We start from the raw sequence: 21,959 nt of genomic DNA on the forward strand, positions 1-21,959 counted from the left end.
GAGAGTCCATCACGGCCAGGCTGCAGACTGAAGGCATTGTTGTGAGTTCTAAACCTTCATCTGCTGCACTGTAGGTGCAGGGACTCTAGGCTGAGAGAGAAAGTGGTCACACACCCAATTTCCTCCATGTAGACAATTTGAAATTGGCTCTTCGAGACAAAGTATCTGTCTGGATCAAGTTGTTATGAAGTTGTGTCTGCTTATGGAACAACTGTGGTTTAAGTCACGATTGCGGCCCCTGTAGCCTCTCCTCTCCTGCAGATGGAAGTGTTCTGGATCCCTCTGCTCTAGGTGTTGGGGCTATCCCAGCATGGCCAGTTTTAAATGGAAGGCCCTGTGGCTGCACACACACACACACACACACACATTCCGATGCAGTGAGCTTGTGGCGTAATGAGGCGATTTATATAGGGCCTCTCGTCCCCGGCAACCCCACAACCTTGTTCCATTCGCCTATTCTCTAAACTCCGCGCTGAGCTCAGCATCCGGTCTACTTGAAGCCATTAGGGACTCGAGGACCAGGATGTAGTTAGGATTGGAATGCAAGTTCTGTGAGCAAACACGTGCTTCTAAGTTGAGGAAGTCGGCCCGGTTTCAGCCGCTGCTTCAGCAAATCGTCCTGACGTTAGAACCGCTGAAACGGTCGCCATCGTTTACATCTAAAGCTGGCGGTGGGCTGGAACACTACCTGGACTGCATCTCTCCCTTACTGGAGCCCTATATTATTGTGGAGGCTGTATCGTCTGGGCTTTCTTAAAAAACAAAACGTCACATTAAATAACCATCGCTGTCATCTGCACCACTTGTGAACCCTGAGCTGGGATATACAGCTGCAGCCAGTCATCTGGGGCCCATGTGTCGGTGAAAGAGTAAGAAAGCTCAAGATGTGGAGAACGGAAGAAAGAGGGGTGATGACCGTCCCGACTACTGGATACAACGACCCCCAAGCTTTGTTAAAACAACATTTGTCCTCCACTGATCCGTCCGTCCGTCCATCTCTCCGTCCCGCCTCCTGAAGTGGAAATGTGTGTTAGAATAACACATTTTGGGCCTGTTATGTAGAGCAGATCGCAGCTGGCGCTTGGCCCACATTCCTCCGCCTTGACATCCGCACAGTCCACAGCAGCACCGTGCTATTTTTAGAACCGCTGTGAGAACACACACACACACACAGAGTTATATGTACGTATGCAGATTCCCAAGCGTGTGAATGTTTACATGCGTTAGCTCGAAGGTGGTATATATTTTGTTGCTTGCAAAAGAATGTGTGACTTTGTTTGTACAGTGCAACATTATGACTGAACCTGCTTCGATCACCTTCTTAAATCTCTGGTTTCCATCTCTTCCGTACAGTGAGCACCGAGGCGTCTAAGCGGCAGCGCTAACGCCGGTGCGGCTTTCTGTCACACTGAGCCAGAGCACAGCACAGCGGCTCCGTGTGGCGCTCTTAAAGGCACAGTGGGTGTTTTTCCAGTGAATAATAGCGCAATAGGAACTCACATTTTAAATATTTTTCGAAATGCTGATGAAGCACTGCTGAGTTTTTGCCAGAGTAATAAAGTCCGGTCGCAGTAACAAACGTTTATACCACATAGAAAGACACCAGTCATACTATTTATGGGAGTTAAGTACATTTACATCCAAGCATTAGAAAGGTCAGACCTGATTGTGATGGTGAGATTATTGTTTCAAAGTTTAAAATGGACGAACTGTATCCAACACTCTCCATCGTCCTTCCTCCCCACTTCCTGTTTTGTCCGTATCCACTATTACGCAGCCAATCCACTTGTTTCCCCATCAACTGTCAGTTATTGGATTTGTCTGCTGTGGGGAGAGGATTGTTGAGCAAGCCCGGGGCTATGAAGTGGAACCGGCTCCCCTTTTCATCCAGTTAGACGAACGGATACAGATGCAGTGATGGATTGATCCCGCTCAGACTGTTGACTTTGTATCGTTGGCACGCCACTGCAAGCTTTTTAACATTTGCGCTATTCCTGTTTTGTCTTCATTTTTTGTATCTGTTTATTCACTTGTGGAGGTCGTTTTTGTTGCGTCGTTGGCAAAACCCTGACCCTAGCGGAGGTGCTCTCAGGCTATTCATTCACTGGATCCTTTCTAGAAATAAATATCTCAAAATATAAACATGAATATTTTTCAATACGAAGGTAACGAACAAAAACTGAGTGTGAGATGACATATTTTGAAGAATAAAAGCCAGAATAATGTCAGGAAGAGAATTAAAACGTTATAAAAATTAAAAAAATTGCCTCTCGGGTGTGTGTTCACTGAGATTTTCTCCCCTTGGGTTCCATTTTTTTTGGAGACGTTTTACACAGGGTAAAATGTTTAAATAAGCCCAGCGGGAGAGGTATTACGTTGGTATACTTCCAAGCCCTGTGTGTGTGTGTGTGTGTGTGTGTGTGACGGAGAAAGAGATGGAGGCATACTTTTCAAGCTCAGCATCCCTATGGATGCATAAAAGGTTTCCGTCTTTGTGTGTATTTTGCAGGTCGGTGGGATTACCTGTGTGTTCCATAGGAGTTGGGGGTTGGGTTGGCGGGTGACAGTCGGCACACGGCGTTCCTGATGCATCACTGGGTTACACACACACACACGCGCACGCACACACACACACACACACACACACTCTCTCATGTGCACAGAAAAAGGTCCCTGCGCTCATTAGTGGGATTCCACCAGCCTGATGGGAGCTGGTCGGGTTGTAGATGTGTCAGTGCCAGGTAGCGCTCGGCTGGCATTGCTCTGTGCAAGAGCTGTCTCTAAGAGCTCTGGCAATACCTCAGACACACACACACACACACACACACACACACACTGTATGACTGAGAATCTGAGATGCAACACGATTTGGTCTTATTGCTTATTTGAGGAGATGTTTCCCCTCCTCTGTCATGCTACACTTAGCCCTCTGACAGGCAGCGTGAATGTCTTCGGAGGAACTTTGCATGCTATTCCTGTCCATCACTCATTTATTATTATTTTCACACCTGGAAAGCACACAGACGGGCAGGAACTTGCTATTGTAACCTGAAAACAGATGGCAAAGCACGTCTGAGGTCAGATGAATCGTTAACCTACAGTTGAGCAGAGGTGGTGAAAACCCATTTAACAGATGATCTGAAGTAACTATTAGCAAGGTTTCAGGGCACAGCAGCCATAACAGAGCAGAGCTTTCATGCTCGTTCTTTCCCCATCATGTGCAGCTGGTGAAAAGTCAGTCAGCATTTTTTTCCCATTTTTTTTCTTGTTGCTATGTGTACACAGAGCAGGAAATATCTGTGGTACGCTGCCAACAACTGTGAGGAAACCAGAGAGAAAGTGAGAGAAAAAGGAAACGCAGACTAACTTTAAGGTCAATGTTTTGAGAGAAGATTTTTTTTTAATCTCACTACGGCTGTGTGTCATGTTTGTGTGTGTCAGGTACAGATGTGGATACAATCAAATCACTGTGTGTGTGTGTGTGTGTGTGTGTGTGTGTGTGTGTGTGTGTGGCCATGGCCATGTGACACACCACGAGGGAAGAGAGTGCCAGTGAGCTGTCTCGGTAATTGGTTCTTACCTGGCAGGCTTTTGCACACATGCTTGTGCACGCGCACACGCACGCACAGACTGGATTAGATGACATTAACTGCAGGAGAAAAATGGCATAAATGAATACTTGCACTACCTTTCTCGCTGGTGTGTGTGTGCACACGCGGGCTCGCATGTGACAGTGTAATGAGGGACTGCACGCTACGCACAAAACACACCCTATCAACCTCTGTCAGAGACTGCAGGCCATCGGGGAACGGTCGGCGTGTGTGCTTTCTGGATGCAGGGAGACGTGGCTGTCACCCATCAGCTCCATCATGTGCAGACACCCAGCTTTTAATCTCGCCCCCCCCCCCCCCCCCTCCCTTAAGCTCTGCTGAGGCCTCATCCCCAAACAAAACAAAAACTCTGCTAAAGCTTTTTTTTTTCTTCTGCCGAAGAGAGAGAGAAAAACACAAGCATGACAAACAAACAATCTTCAGCCTTGTCAATATTGTCATAAAATATTTAGACTTGTGAAATTAATCGAGTGAGTGAATGAGGTCGTATGGTTTTTTTCGTTGTAATTACAGGAAGTTTCCATGGAGATAGTCGACCACATTCACCAACTCTTGAGTTGCTCTTCACTTGCAACTCTGACCCACCTGTGGCTGTTAAGCAAGCTGTCGAATTAGACACTAAATAGTGGGGAGTGACGAGTCAATCTGAGTTCATACCCAACACATGGTGAGCTGACTTGATCTGTTTATTCATTTCATAAAACGTGTATTTTTACGGCTCACATATGTCATTTTGGGTGTAAGATCACTGTGTGTGTGTGTGAATGCGTTTACTTCAAAGTTTCAACGTTCAGGCGCTTTTGCACACACCCTGCTATAATAAGCTGTGAGTTGTCTGCACTAATCAGAAAGCAACATGTATCTATCCTAACAACTCTGCTATCTTGTGTGTGTGTGTGTGTGTGTGAATAGAGTGCACGAGACAGAAAGACCTTTATGAGCAGTAGTCTTTCAGTGGAATTATATTCACTGGCTGTGAGGGGGGGGGGGCTTGATATTAGGATACGATTCATTTTCTCCCTTTCACACACGCAGACAGAAATACAGGCTGACACACAGACTTTATTTATTTTTTGAGCGCACACTCGTTCTTAATGGAATGCTGTAACTGTTACCTTGTTTTTACGGCAGCGATAAAACATCTTCCATTCATTGTTTTCCTGTGACGTCACCGTGATGTCCGCCAGCCAACTCTAATGATCGGAGTCAACTGGATGATCAGGATGCGCTGCCACGCACGCACACGTTACTTTTCCACGTCTGCTCTCCGACAATACATTTGACTCGCGCAGGAGGAAATGTGCTCGCCGGGATGCGCCGACAGGATCAGAAATGCGTTGTGTTTAATTCAGATAATTATCATACATTAGCCTTTCGCACAGAGACGGAGTGTTTTCCTTTTCTCAAACCTTACAGCTGGAATCCACTCACCCCTTGGCTTGACTAGAGAAAAGCTGTTTCCAGTTTCCATTATTTATTAATACCTCTTTGTTGTTGCTCATGTCCTAATCTCATTTCCTTTAGTCATTAGCGTTGTTCGACATCAAACACAGCTGCTCGAGCAATGCGCGTAGGGGAGAGAGGGAGAGAAGTACGGTTATTGCTGTTGGATAGTCACTAAATACCCTTTAACAATGATTGTTGTGGTGGATATATTTTCCTATTCAGCTGTTGAAATTCTCAATAAGAGCAATATCGTATTTTGAATAAAACGGAATAAAAAATAAGGCTTTAATGTGCTATAAATGTTGCAGTCGTGTTTGTTGAAACTGACTGGTAAAATAAAATAAAATAGCCATGGTGTGTGTGTGTGTGTGTGACTTCTGCTGACCTCTTTGACAAAAACATCTTCTGTCTCAGTCTCGCTGGGAGAGATTAGCAACACATGAACTCGCGGTCCCATGATGCTTTTTCCATTTGCTTCCTACCTATTCATTCCCACAACACTCTTCTATCGCGGCATTGCGGGGAGATGCAGTCCTTTTTGCGCATTGTCACGCAAATGCCTCGTCCTGTGTCTCGCTGCAAGCTAACGCTATGTTATGCGAATGTCGTGTCATGCTAGTGTCACGATATAGCAGGAAATGGAAGGGAACGATGCAACCCGGAACAAAATGACAGGAAGATACATACAAAATATATAATATCATACAAAAACCTTTTCCTGTGCTTCTGTCATACTTTCCTCGCGTGGATAAGGACAGTCCGACATTAGCTTGTTACATTTTCCAGCTCAGCATTAACAAAGTCTGACTTTTAAATGGCTTGTTCATTGTGTGACGATACTTTGTACTGACCCACTCTCTCTCTCTCTCTCTCTCTCTGGATGTTTCCACAGGATGACAGTGATGGGATCCCGTGGTCAGAGGAGCGGGTTATGCGAAAGGTGCTTTACCTCTCCCTGAAGGAGTTTAGGAGTGCACAGAAACGGCAGCTGGATGGCGATGGAACCCCAAACTCCAACGGTAAGTTCATGTCCACGTCTTCAATGCAACGGAACCAAACCACCGTGTATCGCATCATTCCAGTTGTGTTTCTGTCTTGTGATTGACACTGATGTAGATATCAGATGGTGTGTTTGTAGCTTTACTGCAGTGTGACGCTGGTAAATTGGCAATTAAGTGTATTCAATGCGTATAACAGGAAAAAAACAAAACTGAGCAGATGTGTTAAAACCAGATGAATACAAAAACTACAATAAAAGTTATAGTGTTAAATTCTGCCATATCCTAAAAGTTAAGCCAGATGTTTGAGCATCCAAAAGCATTGCATGCCAGTCTGAGAAGACGTTTAATTCAGCACTTTGTTCTGACAGTGGATATGGCTGTGAAAAGTATTGATTTGTCACCCATCCCGTACGTGGAAGTGTTTAATTGGCTGAGGTCAATTTAAATGGAATAAAATGTCGATCTATTGCGGTGCACTGTAAACGGCACTGCAACAGTTCATCTGTATCTTGAAATGTATCAATTTGACATGCTGAGAACTTTCACTTTGTTTTTAGACAAAATGAAAAGCAAAGAAACTGCTGCCCTGGCATTTTGCGGCGTAAATGTCAGAGTTGCCAATTTCGTCTGGCGTTGTCTGGCAGTCTCACGCTTCGTTCCTTTTTAATTGAAGGCGACAGTTTTATTAGTCTGTCTGTAAGCGGAGACTAAGCGTGTTTACTTTGACGGCAGAAACTAATTTGACGAAACGTGGAGAGAATCCAGGGAGAACGGATGAACTCTCCTTTTCGCTGTGGGTCAGCGGGCAGCGAGCTGCACTCCTTCACTTTGCTGTCTCAGTGCGGCATCCTCGGAGGAACCCTTGAACTGAAAGTATTTCCCAAAAGTAAAAAAACAATGTTTACGCATCAAACGGAGGGACTCGGATGAGCTGTGTCCTCTCACAGTGAAGAAAGAAACACCTGTGTGGAAGGGTTGTTCATCTTTTCCAGCTTGGACATTTAGACTCATTAAAACATGGACGAATGGATACGCTGACGTGAATTAATACTTGAAGTCGCTTAGTTACACAGAATTTGAATTCCAGGTGGAAGCGCGCTACAGTAACAGATAAGGGATATTGCTGTTAGGCCTGGTAAACCTGAAACAAAGCAAGAAGAATGAGAGCGGGGGGGGGGGCTTGTTTTGAACCAATCTGTCACCATGTCTTTGTTTGACACTGGTGCTCCAACACACAAAAAAAAAGCCCTCTGCCAGCCAACAGCGGAGATTTTGAACTTCACACGTGCCTCAGAAGCTATTCTCAGCTGACATTAACACAACCCAGACACCGGAAGAAAGGAAACGGGAGGAAAAAAAGAGCCTCTGAAAGTTCACACCCAGCCAAAGGAACCAGCCAGCGACCCGGCTAGGCAGCAAAGGGAGACAGACAGACTGGAGGGAAGTCTCTTTTGAAGTAGCTTATCTTTTATACCTAGTGTTGTTTTTTCCTCTATTTTTTTGTCTTTATTATACATTTTTTCACACCTTCCTTTCTTCTCTCTCTCTTTCTGTGCCGAGTGCCTCACCCTCCCCTCCCCTGTAGCTAGTGCATCTCTGTGTGTCTGTCTGGCATCTCATAGCTGCCACTCCAGAGCTCCTCGGGGCCTTTTAAGCCGCCGCGGGTAGCTGACCTTATCGCCTGAATAAAAATGACTCATTAGAAAGCGTGGGCGGCCCGTCGTGCCGGGGGTAACGACAGCAGCCCGCCCTGACACAAAAGGGAGGCCGGCTGAATAGACGGGCCCTGCTGTTTTAGAGCGCCGTGGGTTAGCGAGGCTTTGGAGGTTGTACGAGCGGCACGGTTTTCCCCGGCTCACATCGATGTTGCGGTGGAACTGTCAGCCATTTTGGAAGATCACACTCAGCGTGCGTTACATCCTGAATGGGCGGCTCCTGCTTGTTTTAGAGGTCTGTGGGTTGGAGAGTCTGGGCTCATGTTGGGGCCAGACATGTGCCACAGTTTTCAGTCTCGTATGGGTAATATGATGAAACGTATCAGCCATTTTGGAGCCAGTCCGTGCATGTACATGATCCTTAAATGTGTCATAGATAAGAGTTTGAGGAGATGACGGATTAGAGATTACTGTTGTGTGTAAATAATTAGTCAGTTAATGGATTACTTGATTGGCAGAACGTTTTAATAATGGGATAATTGCATAAGCAAAGATGTCCAACTTTGCTGGTTTCAGCTTGTCAAATGTGAGGATTTATTGCTTTTCTCTGTTTGATATCGTTATAAATTACCAGAGAATTGTTGGCAGTCTAAAAAACAAATGTTGATTAATCGAAATATTAACATACATTTTCTGTAATCGATTAGTCTGCTCATCGTTTCTGCTGTGATTACAAGAATAATGAAATGCATGCTTAAAGTCTTGACACAGGATCTGGGCTGAATCAAGGCAAGCTCCTCTCTGCTCCAGTATGTTTTGAGATAAACATCCACCATTTTGGGAAATAGGTGTCATCTGTCCGAAGGAGGTTACAGCAATACTTCCTTAAAGCAGCATTTGTCTCTCCACCCCCCTCCCCCCCACACATACCTCCATCCATCCCCAGCCTCCTCCTCTCTCCTCCTCCTCTCTCCGCCACAGTGGTGATCTGTTTTAAAGGGGGCGTGGCAGTCTGTCAGTCAGCTGTGTGTGTGTGTGTGTGTGTGTGTGTGTGTGTGTGTCTATCTCCCACCCACCCAGCCTTCTCCCTGCCCAAAAGCCAGCGATCATTCCTTCTCCCCAGCCACTTTGCGTCTCGTTGTTGGCAGCCGTCCATCTCTGTGTCCATCACACTTCCTGCTCCTCCCGCTCGCTGCCTCCATTATTTAACAAATGACATTATGCCCTTCTGCGGCCGGGCTTCCGCTTGTTCACCCACTCGTCCTTCTCGCGCTCCCTCACAGCCATATTCTTCCTCTCCTTTTCTCCTCCCTGTCTCCCTCCCTCTATCCCTCTGTCCTTCCGGTTGTCTCTCCCCTGTTGCAGGGTTTCATTACACATCAATAGGACTCTGGTTACTGCCTTCTCCTCAAGCTCCTGTCTCCTCTCCGCCTCCCGCTGCTCAGTCTCCTTGACGTATCTCCACGCCTATGTCCTTCCTGTCCTCTGCCCCCGTCTGTCTGAACTGCCTCCAGTATCTGTCATCCAAACCCTCCTTCCCTCTGTTTCCATTCTTCCTCCATCGCCACCCTTCCTCTCCTGTTCTCCGAATCATTAAAGCTGCGTCTTCTTCCTGTACCTCCTTACCTCGCCATCGCTTCCCGCTGTACCTCTTTTCCTCCCCTGCTATCGTTCCTCCCTCTCCATTTCTCCGAGTGCTGTTGATGGAGGAGCTGGCTGCCGGCCAAAAAACCAGAAGGGGCTGAAGAGAGAGGGCCCCCTGTTTGCCCATTCCGCTGACTGTCCCCTCTGTCTCTTCCTGTCTGTCTGCCCATCTCAGGACCTGCCGGTCCTACCCCCTTTTCTTTTTCTTTTCTTTTCATGCATGTCGTCCCCTTTTCCTTCAGCACAGCTGTCTGTCTGTATTCCCCATGCCGCATGGCCAGAGTGGCAGCTGAAACGCTGTGTGGGCCCACGATTCACTCTCTGGAATACCGGCAGAGAAGGATGGAAGGTTGGATAAAAGGAGATGAGTAAGAGAATCCCCGTAGCCTGAGCGAGGGAGAGTTTAGGTAGAGAATCAAAAGAGATTCCTCACGTGCTCTTCTTTCATACAACAGCTCCAGCCATTACACAACCCCATCTTTCTCTTTTTAGATTAACGGCCCTGAACTGCACATTGTTTCACGCTTTTGTTCCGGTTTTGTGGCAAGTGTCATGCAGCGTTGTTTGGTCCAATTTTGGAGGGAAGAGCAATTTATTTGGAGCCATTTGGAATCCTCCTGCCAGGCAGTCTGTTTTACAACGTGCCTCTACTCTGACGAGCTTCTGGGAACCAATACTGCGGGGAGTTTCCCTAAAATAAAACGTCCCATTGTCTCTTTTTATATCGTCTGACAGTTTTGATTATATACAGGCCCAGATAATTACTTGAACAAAGGGCATGAAATAAAATGTTAGTGCTCTTGTTTGCCAGAGGGGAAGGAAGGTTAAGGTCTAACATTAGAATTCCCGCAGCAAATTGTACAGAATTGTTCATTTATGAGATTACTACCATCTATCTGCAAAGCTAGAAACAAGAACTACTTCTATCAAAGCTGTTTGCAGTATATTAACGAGTCTTATGTAGTTCCTTATGAATCAGGTTTGCCAGTGCACTCATTTTCACATTAAGCCTGTGTTTGTAAGTGTAATCCAGAACCGATAAGGGCGCTCTCTGCCCCATTATGATTATCTTTGCTGTACCATGACTCCTCTGCTAGAGCTCCACTTATTACCGCAGCTCACACTAATAGGCTCCTCTCAGCCCTGTGATATGCTATGTTACCCTGTGTACCTCTGCTCACTCCCTCCTGCCCTCTCGAGACTTTGAGGTGAACATAGTGAGGCGATGGGCTTAGTTAAGCATGCATAAATCTGATTAGAACCCCCCCCCCCCCCCCCATAGGAGCATGCAGCTATTGGGATGGCATACTAGCATTGCCCCAGCCCAGCCTCTAACCCTCCTCCGCTACCAGGAGCTCGGGTTCAGGCCCCAGCCTTTGGCTCCTTGCCCGTCTGCCACACTCGCCCATCCCCAGCCCTCTGCCTTCCCACGATTCCCAGCGCTGGCCCCTCAGGTGGGCGTTCATGTGCAACCAGCATATGTCAAACAACTCTTTGGAGGAATGGGGAGGATAGCTGAGGAGGGGGGGGGGGGGGGGTGATGAAACGGGCCTCTGCCTGTTTGTTTGCGCTCTGCGGGGACATCATGCGTCAGTCATTTTCTTCTGAGCACAATTAAAGTTAATGAGCTATTTCGGTTTTTCAATGGCAAGGCACGCTGTCCCAAAGACGTGATAAGACTCATCGCACCATCTCCTCTCTGCAGTGCCTCAACTAATTATCATTTTCAATGTCCTAATTTCTCTCAATCTTTGGAGTGTATCTTATTTTTCGTCTATTTACCAAATGGAGATGACTTAAATCTCCCTGTTGCCATATGAAGGTTTGTCGTTTTGAGAAATCTACATGTTTCCCCGGAAGGAGAAACTTCCACGTTCTCTAGGTGAACCTCTGGCTCGATTTGTAAAGGCAAGCGGATTGCCGGCTTTCGTGCTAACCGTGACATTGTGAAGCAGTGACTCACTGGCCTTTAGACTTAGCGGCTCTACAACCATGAAGCATTTCCAGCAGTGCAACGGCCTTACTCATCATGCCGGCGCCTGTGAACTTTCTGACCGCAGCGGTGCACGTCTGATGACTGTATCTCCGGCTTTCAGGTACCTACCTGCCCCGTGTGTGTGTGTGTGTGTGTGTGTGTGAGAAACTAACCGCCACCGTGTGGATGCAGGAATGAGAATGTGGCTCCGTGTGGGCTCATTCAGCCCAAAGCACATTCATGATTCTTAGCTAAATCATATGTTTCAAAACTCCTTTTACTTCCTCTACAGTTGCTCATCTTTACCCTGTGTCTCTTACACTTATTTGTTCTTACTACTCCCCCCCCCCCCCCCCCCCCCCATCTTTCTCACATGACGCAATGCCTGGACTTGTTCGACGGCATCCTCCTCGCTGACGGGTTATCATTCGAGTTGCCACTTATCCTAATCCTGCACTTCGCCGTCGTTATTATCTGAATTTATTTTCCTCGTGACACCCATCATTAGGAGTTTTTGGGTGCAGGGTGATTGACACGTCCCTCCGAAGCATCATTCAAATGGAATTCCACTGGGCGTGCTGGGGAGGCAACGAGCTAAGAATCGCTCAGTCAAAGTCGCATGCCACACGAAAGGTGGAGGAAAAGGTTTATGACGGCGGTGTTCTTGGTTAGATGAGTCATTTGGTTTTTTTTTGCGAAATAAATGGGAAATTTTGCACAACATAATATACTAGAGTCCAGTCAGGCGTGGATCAATGTCACAACAGGTCAAATTAGAATCAGAAACTGTTCGTTGCCAAGTACGTTCCACATACAATGAATTTGGCTAGGCATGATGCAACAGCGTAAGACATCATTTAAAAATAGAAAATATGAAAATTTACAATGAAATATATCGTAAACGTATAAGAAAGTTGTCCTGGCGATGGAAGTGTCTGAGTCAGTGGGGGTCCCGGGCTTTGTTTGATGAGCCCAACTGCCGATTGGGAAGAAAGAATGTGATGAATTACTGTCTGTGTCAAATGATTGATTGCTGCATTGCTCACTCTCTGATATAAATCTTCAGCTTTCAGCTCTGCAATAGTCATATTTCAGCCCCTCTGTCTCCAGCTGATTGGTTTCAGTCTCCTTGGCAGCGCCCGCATCCAGTTTTTTTTATTATTTTTTTTAAGATAACGCTGAAAACCTTTGAACTTCCCCAGTTGGTTCCCAGATAAGTTTGCTCTTTCATGCACCGCTGTTGAATCCGACGGGGCTGGATGACACGTTCCAAGAACCGCAACAACGAGGAAATCAAGCCTCGTGTTGTCTATTTAATTTGTTCGTCTCCCTGAATTACCATTGACTTCCTCTCCTCTGTGTGACCTAATTTGAATTCTCTGTGCCTGTTGTTGCGTTTGATTTCAGAATCTGTCTGGGGGCGTATTCTGTTTGTCTGAGTTGCTTGCTAAATATTTAATTAGGGCTCTGTCAATTGGGCTCACGAAGAACGTCAAGTCCAGCGATATCTGTTCACTTCTCTCACTGCCTCGGGCTTGTTTTTTAAAAAATCGTTGTCAAAGGGCAGATATCACGTACGTCCGCAGAGAATGGAAGTCACACATGACAAGGGAAATGAGGACAGAAACCATGAATAAGTAAATCTCTTCTCACTCCTAAACTAGCCGCCATGATGCTGCAGCACGTGATGTGAAGCATGTGGGTTCTGGATCGCCGGACAGACGAGGTGTCGCTGTTCTTTCATTGACTGCCGATGCGTTCTGCTCAGGAGCTCAGCGTATTTGTTGAGTCTGGATCGCTCTGTATTTATCCCCTTTCTCTCTTTCTGTCTTTCTTCTGTTTTCAATGTTCTATACGCTGTCGGCTAAAGCAGAACGACCATAATCCCATCAAAAGGAATGCATCTACTCTGCCTTTAGCCCGCTCTACTGCGTCAAATCAAAAACAGAAGCAGAAGGCTTTATTAACACCGTCACATGAAAACAATGTTTGTTCCCCAGAGACTCGAGTTATATATATTTAATGCAATATGAAGCCCCCGGATCAGAAAATGCGTGATCAGAAAACCTTTTTTTTTTTTGTTTGGTAACACTTTTGGTGCTTCTCTCCGCAGGTTCACTAGCCAATGGGCAGCTGAACGGCTCGGGGTCAAAGGGCAGCCACAAAGAAGATGGATCCCTGCGCTCTCAGGGCCACGGGAGCCGCGAGTACAGCGAGGACGGTCCTGCAAAGAAAAGGTGAGATGGAGTGTGTGTGTGTGTGTGTGTGTGTGTACGGTTCATTGGGTCATGAAAGAGCCTCATAGAGCCCTGCATCTTGTATTGGTGTAGAATTGTGAGCCTGTCTTGAGTTCGTAACAAATGCTGCCGATACTGTCGGCGTGACTGTGTGAGCTAGCGAGTGCGATGAGAAACTTTGCACCCATGTTACGAATCGCAGCTTAGTTGTGATGCATTTCCTGTTCCCTGACGGTCAAGAAGCTGCCACATGACGCCAGCTGCTTTCCAGTTCTCTGCACCGTTTTACACTCGCGCTTTGTTTTCCTCCATCGTTTTTCTCTTTTGCTTTCTTCGTCTCTGTGTAATTCATTCCTGTCGGTCTCACCAGGCGTCAGACGTGTTCTCTTTAGCCCCGGCACAATCAGTGCTACTTTGTTCATAGCAATGAATTATATATTGTGTGTGTGTGTGTGTGTGTGTGTGTGTGTGTGTGTGTGTGTGTGTGTGTTTGTGCGCGCAGTAACATTTTGCAGAAAAGAGCAAGTTTGCTGTTCGTTCTGTAATAGAAGATGACGTTCAACGGAGAAGTGTAAACAGCACCGCCGCTTAAAGCGCTGCGAGGTCTTTTAATGAGCGCACGCCTTCATCTGTCAATGCAAATGCCATTTCAGTCATTCATAATTAGCCACTTAAAGGAATGTTGCCATGCATTTCCAAATGAATCCTTTAAAAATGTAACTTGTTGCAGAGTACAATAAGCTGTTCATTTCCGACCGGCATGATTTTTTATTTTTTATTTTTTTTAAAGAAGGCGTTCATATCACAAGTCGATTATTGAAAAGGATTTTGTCTGTAGGGCGGGGGGGATAAGAAGTCATTTTCCAATAGATTGGTACAAACACTGCTCCGTCTTCTGGCAAATGTTCTTGTAAGATGGAATGAAGGGTGTTTGGAATATGCGATGCTTCTATAATGCATTAGGGCAGGAAGCAGACGCTGGAAAATGTAATTTACAGATAATGATGCTCCATAGAGTGTGCAGCAGATTAAAAATGGCCGATGTTTTCCCCTCTGCCTCAACACCACACATGCCTCACATACACTAAATTACAAAATGCACAATTACATCGATGCTTATATTTTCAGCAGCCATAGACATTTTCCTTCTGTTTTGAATCTCAAGCAGCCGGCTACTGTAGATGGCAGGTGTGTGTGTGGGTGTGTGGGTGCTTGTATGTGTTGTTTTGTTCTGCTGCTAGTCTCTCTCTCACACACACCCAGTGACAGGGCATCAAAGCATCAGTGTAAAGCTAGGGGGCGGAGTCTGGGGGGCCGGACAGCAGCAGATGTCCCTCTGTAATGAGCAGCCCATACAGGCTCCATTCACTGCGTGTCAAGCACCTGCCTAAGTCCTGCTAGCTGTCATTCGATACTGTAACCTCCCAATCTCAGCACGTTCATTGCAAGCTTTCATCTACCTGGCTTTGAAACAGACGAGCGCGCCTCTGAAAAACAGATGATAAGAAATTCAAGTTTTCCAGGAGGCCGTAGACGTTATTAGAGATCTTTCGGGAATGTGTGGAAAATCGTGAATCCTCGACTGTGAAATGAAGATAAACGTGCAGAAAGGCAGAAAATAATTTCCTGCAAGTCGTAGAAAACGTCATCTTGAAAGTCAGACGGGGATGCATGAGGTTGGAGCGTGGACTTGGGAGAGTTGTGGAAGTGAGGATGACCTCACTGACAACAGCAAAGTGTTGAATAGAAACCAGTTCACCCTCTGGCCTATATTAAAGCGAAGCGTTAACACCGTACTCTCTACCAACTGAGGGAGGAAAGCGCTGAAGCAATAACAAATAACAAGGACACTCTCATACTAGTATTCTCTCTCTCTGTGTGTGTGTGTGTTTGTGTGTGTGTGTGTGTGTGTGTGTGTCTCAGAATATTGTCATTCCATTGAAAAGTATGACTCAGAATACGTAATAAATATATTAGAATAAGTATGAGTTCTTACGAATATATCATTTTGAGACGCCTCTTAATAAGAAGCATAACCTGTCATGTGTTCCAGTGAAAGCCGGAAAGTGTTTCTTTTAGAGGAAGCTGGATGAAGCGACGTTACACCTTGCTGTGCTAGTAAAGCCAGAGCTCAGTAGTAAGCTGTGTGTGGAGAGAAACACGTTTCACTTGTGTACGCGGCAGAGTGCAGTGACCCGTTGGAAGAGTCAGACCCGGCAGTCTTCTGTAAATTAGAAACGCACCGGTGAGAGATTGGTCAGGCCGGAGGTGTGTGTGTGTGTGTGTGTGTGTGTGTGTGTGTGTGTGTGTGTGTGTGTGTGTGTGTGTGTGTGTGTGTGTGTGTGTGTGTGTGTGTGTGTGTGTGTGTGTGTGTGTGTGTGTGTGTGTGTGTGTGTGTGTGTGTGTGTGTGTGTGTGTGTGTGTGTGGTGGTAGAGTTCAGTTGAAGGCCAACTTGCTCCACGGTTTTTTTTTTATTAGTTCTCACACACACACACAGCGGGACCGAATGAAGAAAGGCTTTCTATCCGATGCTAATGAAACACAAGCCTAGCCAGCACTTGGCAATGCCTCATGCCCTCTTAAGAAGCGTAGTGTGTGTGACGGATGACACCAGTGCCCGGGCATGGCTGCCCCGCACTGCTCCTGAACAGGACCAACTGAGATGATGCCAGGAGCTTTTTACACCTGGCACTGGCCAAAACAGAAGGGAGGAGTGGTGGCGTTTGCCGGTTCCAAATTCTGAGTGTAAAAGAAAAAAGTTTCACACTGTCGAGAGAAGATGAAGGGAGAGACTGGGAGGAGCAGCAGAGAGAGGGAGACAGAGACAGAAGGACAGGTGCGAGTGATTGTTGGCAGGAAGCGGCCCCCCTTTTAGAAGTCTTTGAGATCAACTCTCTGTTTGCCTTCCCATGCTCCTGAGATTGGTGGTGAGACTGGCAGCACATCCCCTCAAACACGCCAGCTCATTGTACCCCTCTCCTACCAGCGTGACCATATTCACCAAATGGGGTTCCCCTGCCAAAAGTGGGCCGCTCCCGCACACACACACACACACACACACACGCAAACTTACATTCACAACCCCACACAGCCTCGTCTTCGCTGCCATGGTTTACTGACCTACTTATGTTCCTGCACCTCTGTTGCTCTCCCACATTTGATTCGGCTTGAAGACAGTCTGTGTATTTACCAGTCGCTGACAAGACAAGTCCCAGACCAGGCGTTTTAAAATGGTATTTACCATGCAGCTGTCGTCTTGGCTAGCAGAGTACGGCAGGTAGCCTTATCCCTTTGCGTGTACGATTCAACTTTTCTTTTTGCAGCTGAATACTTTTTCCGGTACCGCTGAAGGAAGTCTTTAGTTAAGTCATAAAACATGCTCTCCAATAAGCTGTCATGATTTTGGCACTTCGTCAGCATCTTGTAAAAACTGTCAAGTCATGAAGGGAATGAGTAAATCACTCACTGGTATTCATTGGTATTTTAATTGAGTGATCTCACTGGTGCAATCTAAACATGTCTTTCTTTCTTCGTGATATCGTTGTGGCTTGCTTGTGTATATGCTTTGGAGAACGTAGGTCTTCTGGTTTTTAGTTTGTGTTGAACATTATTCGTCTGGTCGTAATTATGTGGCCCCTAAATGTGACGCGAATCTGTTACATTGCATCTCATCTCGGCTCATCTGATCGACGAAAGAGGCTTTCGTGGCGTTGCCTCCGGCAACTTGGCTGTTAGTTCAACTGTGCGTGAGTTTAAAAAAAGAAAGAAACTTATTAAGCGCTGCAAAAGCGTGTGTAGAGCGTGTGGATCACAGGTTGAGTGGCCCTCTCAAAGAGCCTTCTTAACTTCAGATTTGCATTTCTCTCACTCTCTGTCTCCGTCCCTCTCCCCTGTGTCTCTCCTGTGTGTGTGTGTGTGTGTGTGTGTGTGTGTGTGTGTCTCTCTCTCTCTCCGTCGTCACTGAACCCCACTTTTGGCTCTCTTTGAATCTGCTCTCTCTGTTGTCTCAGCCAAGACACACACTCTCACACTCAGCTGCTGCCGCTTGTTTTGTTTCGACTTAATGAATGGCAAGTGTGTACACAACACACACACACACACACACACACACACACACACACACACACTTGTCTTGTCTAGCGTAACCAATGACTCTTGTCAGTAATGCATAATCACCATTTCCATTTATGAGGGATTACATGCATGTATGCGCAGGTCTGCACACACACACACACACACACACACACACACACACACACACACACACTGCGAGTGTGTGTTAATAGAGGGCCATCATGTGTCTATTGATTTACTTTAGATGTGAGGGAACCTATATTCAGTGCAACAGCGAGCTGTGCTGCTCACACCTTGTGTTGTCTTCGTACATCGTGGAGTCCTCACACGCACACACACAGACAGACGTACATTGATTTCATTAGAAAGCCGGGCAGTCGGCCCTTTTCGCTTTCATCCAGTCGATTAGAATGGCAACTTTGATTTCGCAGTCACGCTGTGACTTTGTTTGTCTTTTTTTTAAAAAAGGGAGAGATATTTGGAACACCCCAAATACTGTGTCTGTGTCGCTATGAGGACAGCTTAAACACATTAGTCTCTCTTTGTTTCTCCCTGGCTCCCCCCCCCTTCGTCTGTCAGTGACTCACCCCTGCGTGTCAGCATGTCAGTCCCCGAAATCTCCTCTAAACTCTCGTCTCATTGTCGCTGTGTCGCCGCAGCTTTATGAAAGCCTTCCTCCGCGCCGCTGGAAGAACGGCACGGTGAAAGGAGTATGAGCCATCCACCACAGTGCACGGAGTCAGTCGGCACACGGACTCGCTCCCGTAATCTCGGTCAAATACAAGTGCTAGTCTGGTGATTGTAGCACAGATTAGCCATGTTTCAACTGGTTCGCATGGTGCCGCTTGACCGCGAAATCTAAATGCTTGACAGGATTTACTCTACACTGTTGTTTTTTTTGTGTCTGGAGCAATTTGAGCTGCCACCCTAAGGTCCGAAAAGTCTTTTAATTAATAGTGTGTATTTCATTTTAGCTGTAAAAATATACATTTTAAGCCAAGCTGTTAAGATGATCGAGCATTTTGTTTCAGTATATTCAAAAAATGACTCAGAATATTGTCATTCCATTGAAAAGTATGACTCAGAATACTTAATAAATATATTAGAATAAGTATGAGTTCTTACAAATATATCATTTTGAGACGCCATGTGTTCCAGTGAAAGCCGGAAAGTGTTTCTTTTAGAGGAAGCTGGATGAAGCGACGTTACATCTTGCTGTGCTAGTAAAGCCAGAGCTCAGTAGTAAGCTGTGTGTGGAGAGAAACACGTTTCACTTGTGTACGCGGCAGAGTGCAGTGACCCGTTGGAAGGGTCAGACCCGGCAGTCTTCTGTAAATTAGAAACGCACCGGTGAGAGATTGGTCAGGCCGGAGAAGTGTGTGTGTGTGTGTCCGTTTGTGTTTGCCGCTTCGATCACCAGGTTTGTGTGTACATTTGTACTTCATGTTTTTTCTAATCTGTATGCTTAGATGTTCTTAGCACAGGATACCAAGATGGAAATAACAGCAACATTTGCATTATAAATAAGAATAAAAAAGTTTATTTACCTTTACTTATTGTTATTGGAGCCACACTGTAGTCCACTGTGTCCCAGATCCTTTGTTTGAGCCACAGTCTGCTGTGTCTCTAGCCCCCAAGGCCTCAAGTCCACTTCAAGGTCTCTGAAGGTCTACATACGGGACTCTGGCTTAATTAGACTGATTGCTGAGCACATACAGAACCCTCTGATGTTTATTGACTTAATCTGGCTGTGGTCAGCCACTCCCAGGGGTGACTGAGGAGGTCTGCAAGGTCAGAGGTCATAGGGTTTGAGTTGAGCATGTGCTGTGAAGGGAGAGGGGGGGGGGGGGCAAATAGCCCTGAGCAGTGGAGCTTGACTGCTAACAGCCTATATTTAACTGCAGTGTTTTATCTTTTTCTTTCTGGCCATGAAGTAAAAGGAAGCACGTTTTCATTCCTTATTTTCTGCCATTTTCTGTCATTCCCCACAAATTAAAAAACAAACACTCTGGCTACATGTTGGCAAAGCTCTGTTGGTGTTTTTGAAGTTATTTTAGTGGCGTTTAGCTTTAGCACACAGTGCCACTTTTGTGCATTAGCATTTTTAAGGTGAGAAAGGAGACTTCCGCCTGACCTAATATAGCATTTATATATTCACAGACACACAGCTTCGCTTTCTCTATTGTCAAGATGTCTTTTCTCTTCACATCTGCCTATCTGGCCATCTCCCCTCTCCTCGTTTCATTCAATAAAAAAAAGAAGAAGGTGGCGAGTGAAAAGCCAAGGTTATATTTAAATATGCACACAGGCCCAGCTATATCTTTAATCTCAAATGAATATTGGCCTCATTGGTTCTTCTTGAAGCATATAGCTGTCACGGCTGAACTGGGACAAAGAGACGCGCACACACACACTATCACATCTCGGAATAACAACCTCACATTTATCTTGACGTCGACACAAAGCGGCTGGGCGTTAAAACCATATGCTGACAAAATATTCAGAAATGCTGTAGAGTATACATTGCTCCCGTGGTTATCGAGGCCTGTTCAAGTAGACTGCTGCATGTACAACATGGTGAGCAATGACTGGATGTCCGTGTGCTGCTCTGTCCTCTCGGTGGCCTCGTCTCATTGACCTATGGTGGTGTTTGTTTGTGTTTGGTGTGCACGTGCTCACTGTATATGTGACTGGGGTCAACACAGGGGCTGTCTGCACACGTGACGGTCAAGAGGTTATTGGGCCAGTTTGCTGCGGCGTCGTCCCTCGCTGAAATACATGGAGACGGAAAAACAATAAACAAATTGAGTAAGGCGAGTGTTCAGTTACAACTGTTTGCTTTCCCAACACAAATCCTAAAATGGGTGGCGTGTGGTCAGCGTAGTCTTTTACAAAGACGTCTTTGCGAGCTCTTGGATTTATCTTTGTGCACTTTTAACCCTGGCAGTTGCTCCCTGGAGGCTAAGACGGAACTTATTTTCTTCATTTGGTAAACTGTAGATTAGAGCTCTTGAATCTGCCATGTGCCAAACTAAAAGGTTTACGGTGAATCAACAGTTGTATCCAGTGCGAGAATAGTGTTGGTATCCCTGCTGAAACACTGCAGCCGTGGGACTGCTGTGTCTCCTTCATGCAGATGCTGAAATGCTCACGTTCACACATACACATGGTGTCACTTACAGTGTCATCATTGCGAATATACACACTCTGCTTTTCACTCTTTCATCTGCTGATGGATTTGATTCGCTGAACACACACACACACACGTAACTGTAGATAGAGACATTGATTAAAGGCATACACACATTTTGTGAAGCTTAATCCCTGCATGTAAACATTCATACACATTTCACTCTTATGTACATAAACATGTGCGGCCATGTTGCTCTGATTTGGACGAAATTAACTCGCACACACGTACACACGCGCACACCCGCACACACACACACGCACACACACACACACACGCGCATAAGCACACACTCGCAGAGCCAGCTGCAGTGAGGTCGTCTTTTATCAGGACCATGTGGGCCATCTGGAGCCAATTAATACAGCCCCCAAGGTACAGACTCTGGATCAGTGCTCTTCTCCTCACACAATAACCTTTACCATGGGGGGGGGGGGGAGTACAGCCTCATACCAACATCCATCACACCGCGGCAACACATTCAAATGATGCAGTTATTCAAACTGTATATTCTTTGTTTTCGTCAGCTTGCTGTGTCTTTTGGCAGTCTAACAGGTATATGAAAATGAAATACAGAGACTAATTGTTCAGCTGCTTTATTTTTGATTTCTTTTGGCCCGGCACGCTTTCATACTTCTTAATCAAAGCTTGCTTCTTTTTTTTTGCTCTCTCTTTATTGCTTTATTTGTCTCTTCTTGATCTCATTCTCTTTATGGTGACTTGCATGGAGGTTTTGTTTTTTTTTGGGGGAATGGATTCAATTACGATGTGCAATTATTTTCCAATTAATACTCCGGCTCCGGCTTGTAAAGAGCTTCACCGTATTAAGTTCGGCAAGAGTGCTTTAAAAGTCAGAGGACACATTTGCACAAATCAACACGGGGACTGCTGGCTCATGTTCCACTTGGCAGCCTGATCCGAATATCCGATTACAGCGGCGCAGCAAAGGTCTGAAACCGAACCACACAGCGACTGACAAGCATAACAGCCCGGGCTCAAGTGTGGAGGACCAGGGCACCGTATACAAGGGACGCAGTGTAGTATGGGACCTCATTAAATGCTTTACAACTTTAGAATCAGACATTGGTATTAGGTGGTGGTTACTCGTTACTAGATTTCGCCCCGTGA

The 21,959-nt window shown here is 46.0% G+C and overlaps 1 protein-coding gene across 1 annotated transcript in view; it reads left to right on the top strand.

The window, feature by feature from the left end:
- The window catches only part of jarid2b (jumonji and AT-rich interaction domain containing 2b), a 96,580-nt gene that overhangs the window by 40,266 nt on the left and 34,355 nt on the right, over nucleotides 1-21,959 (top strand). The window contains exons 2-3 of the mRNA XM_079287584.1: nucleotides 5,950-6,076; nucleotides 13,446-13,569. Of these exons, the coding sequence (XP_079143710.1) occupies nucleotides 5,950-6,076; nucleotides 13,446-13,569 (251 nt within the window). The remainder of the gene's footprint in view (nucleotides 1-5,949; nucleotides 6,077-13,445; nucleotides 13,570-21,959) is intronic.

Source organism: Melanostigma gelatinosum (assembly GCF_949748355.1).
Source record: "Melanostigma gelatinosum genome assembly, chromosome: 17".
In the NCBI taxonomy this organism is placed as follows: domain Eukaryota; kingdom Metazoa; phylum Chordata; class Actinopteri; order Perciformes; family Zoarcidae; genus Melanostigma; species Melanostigma gelatinosum.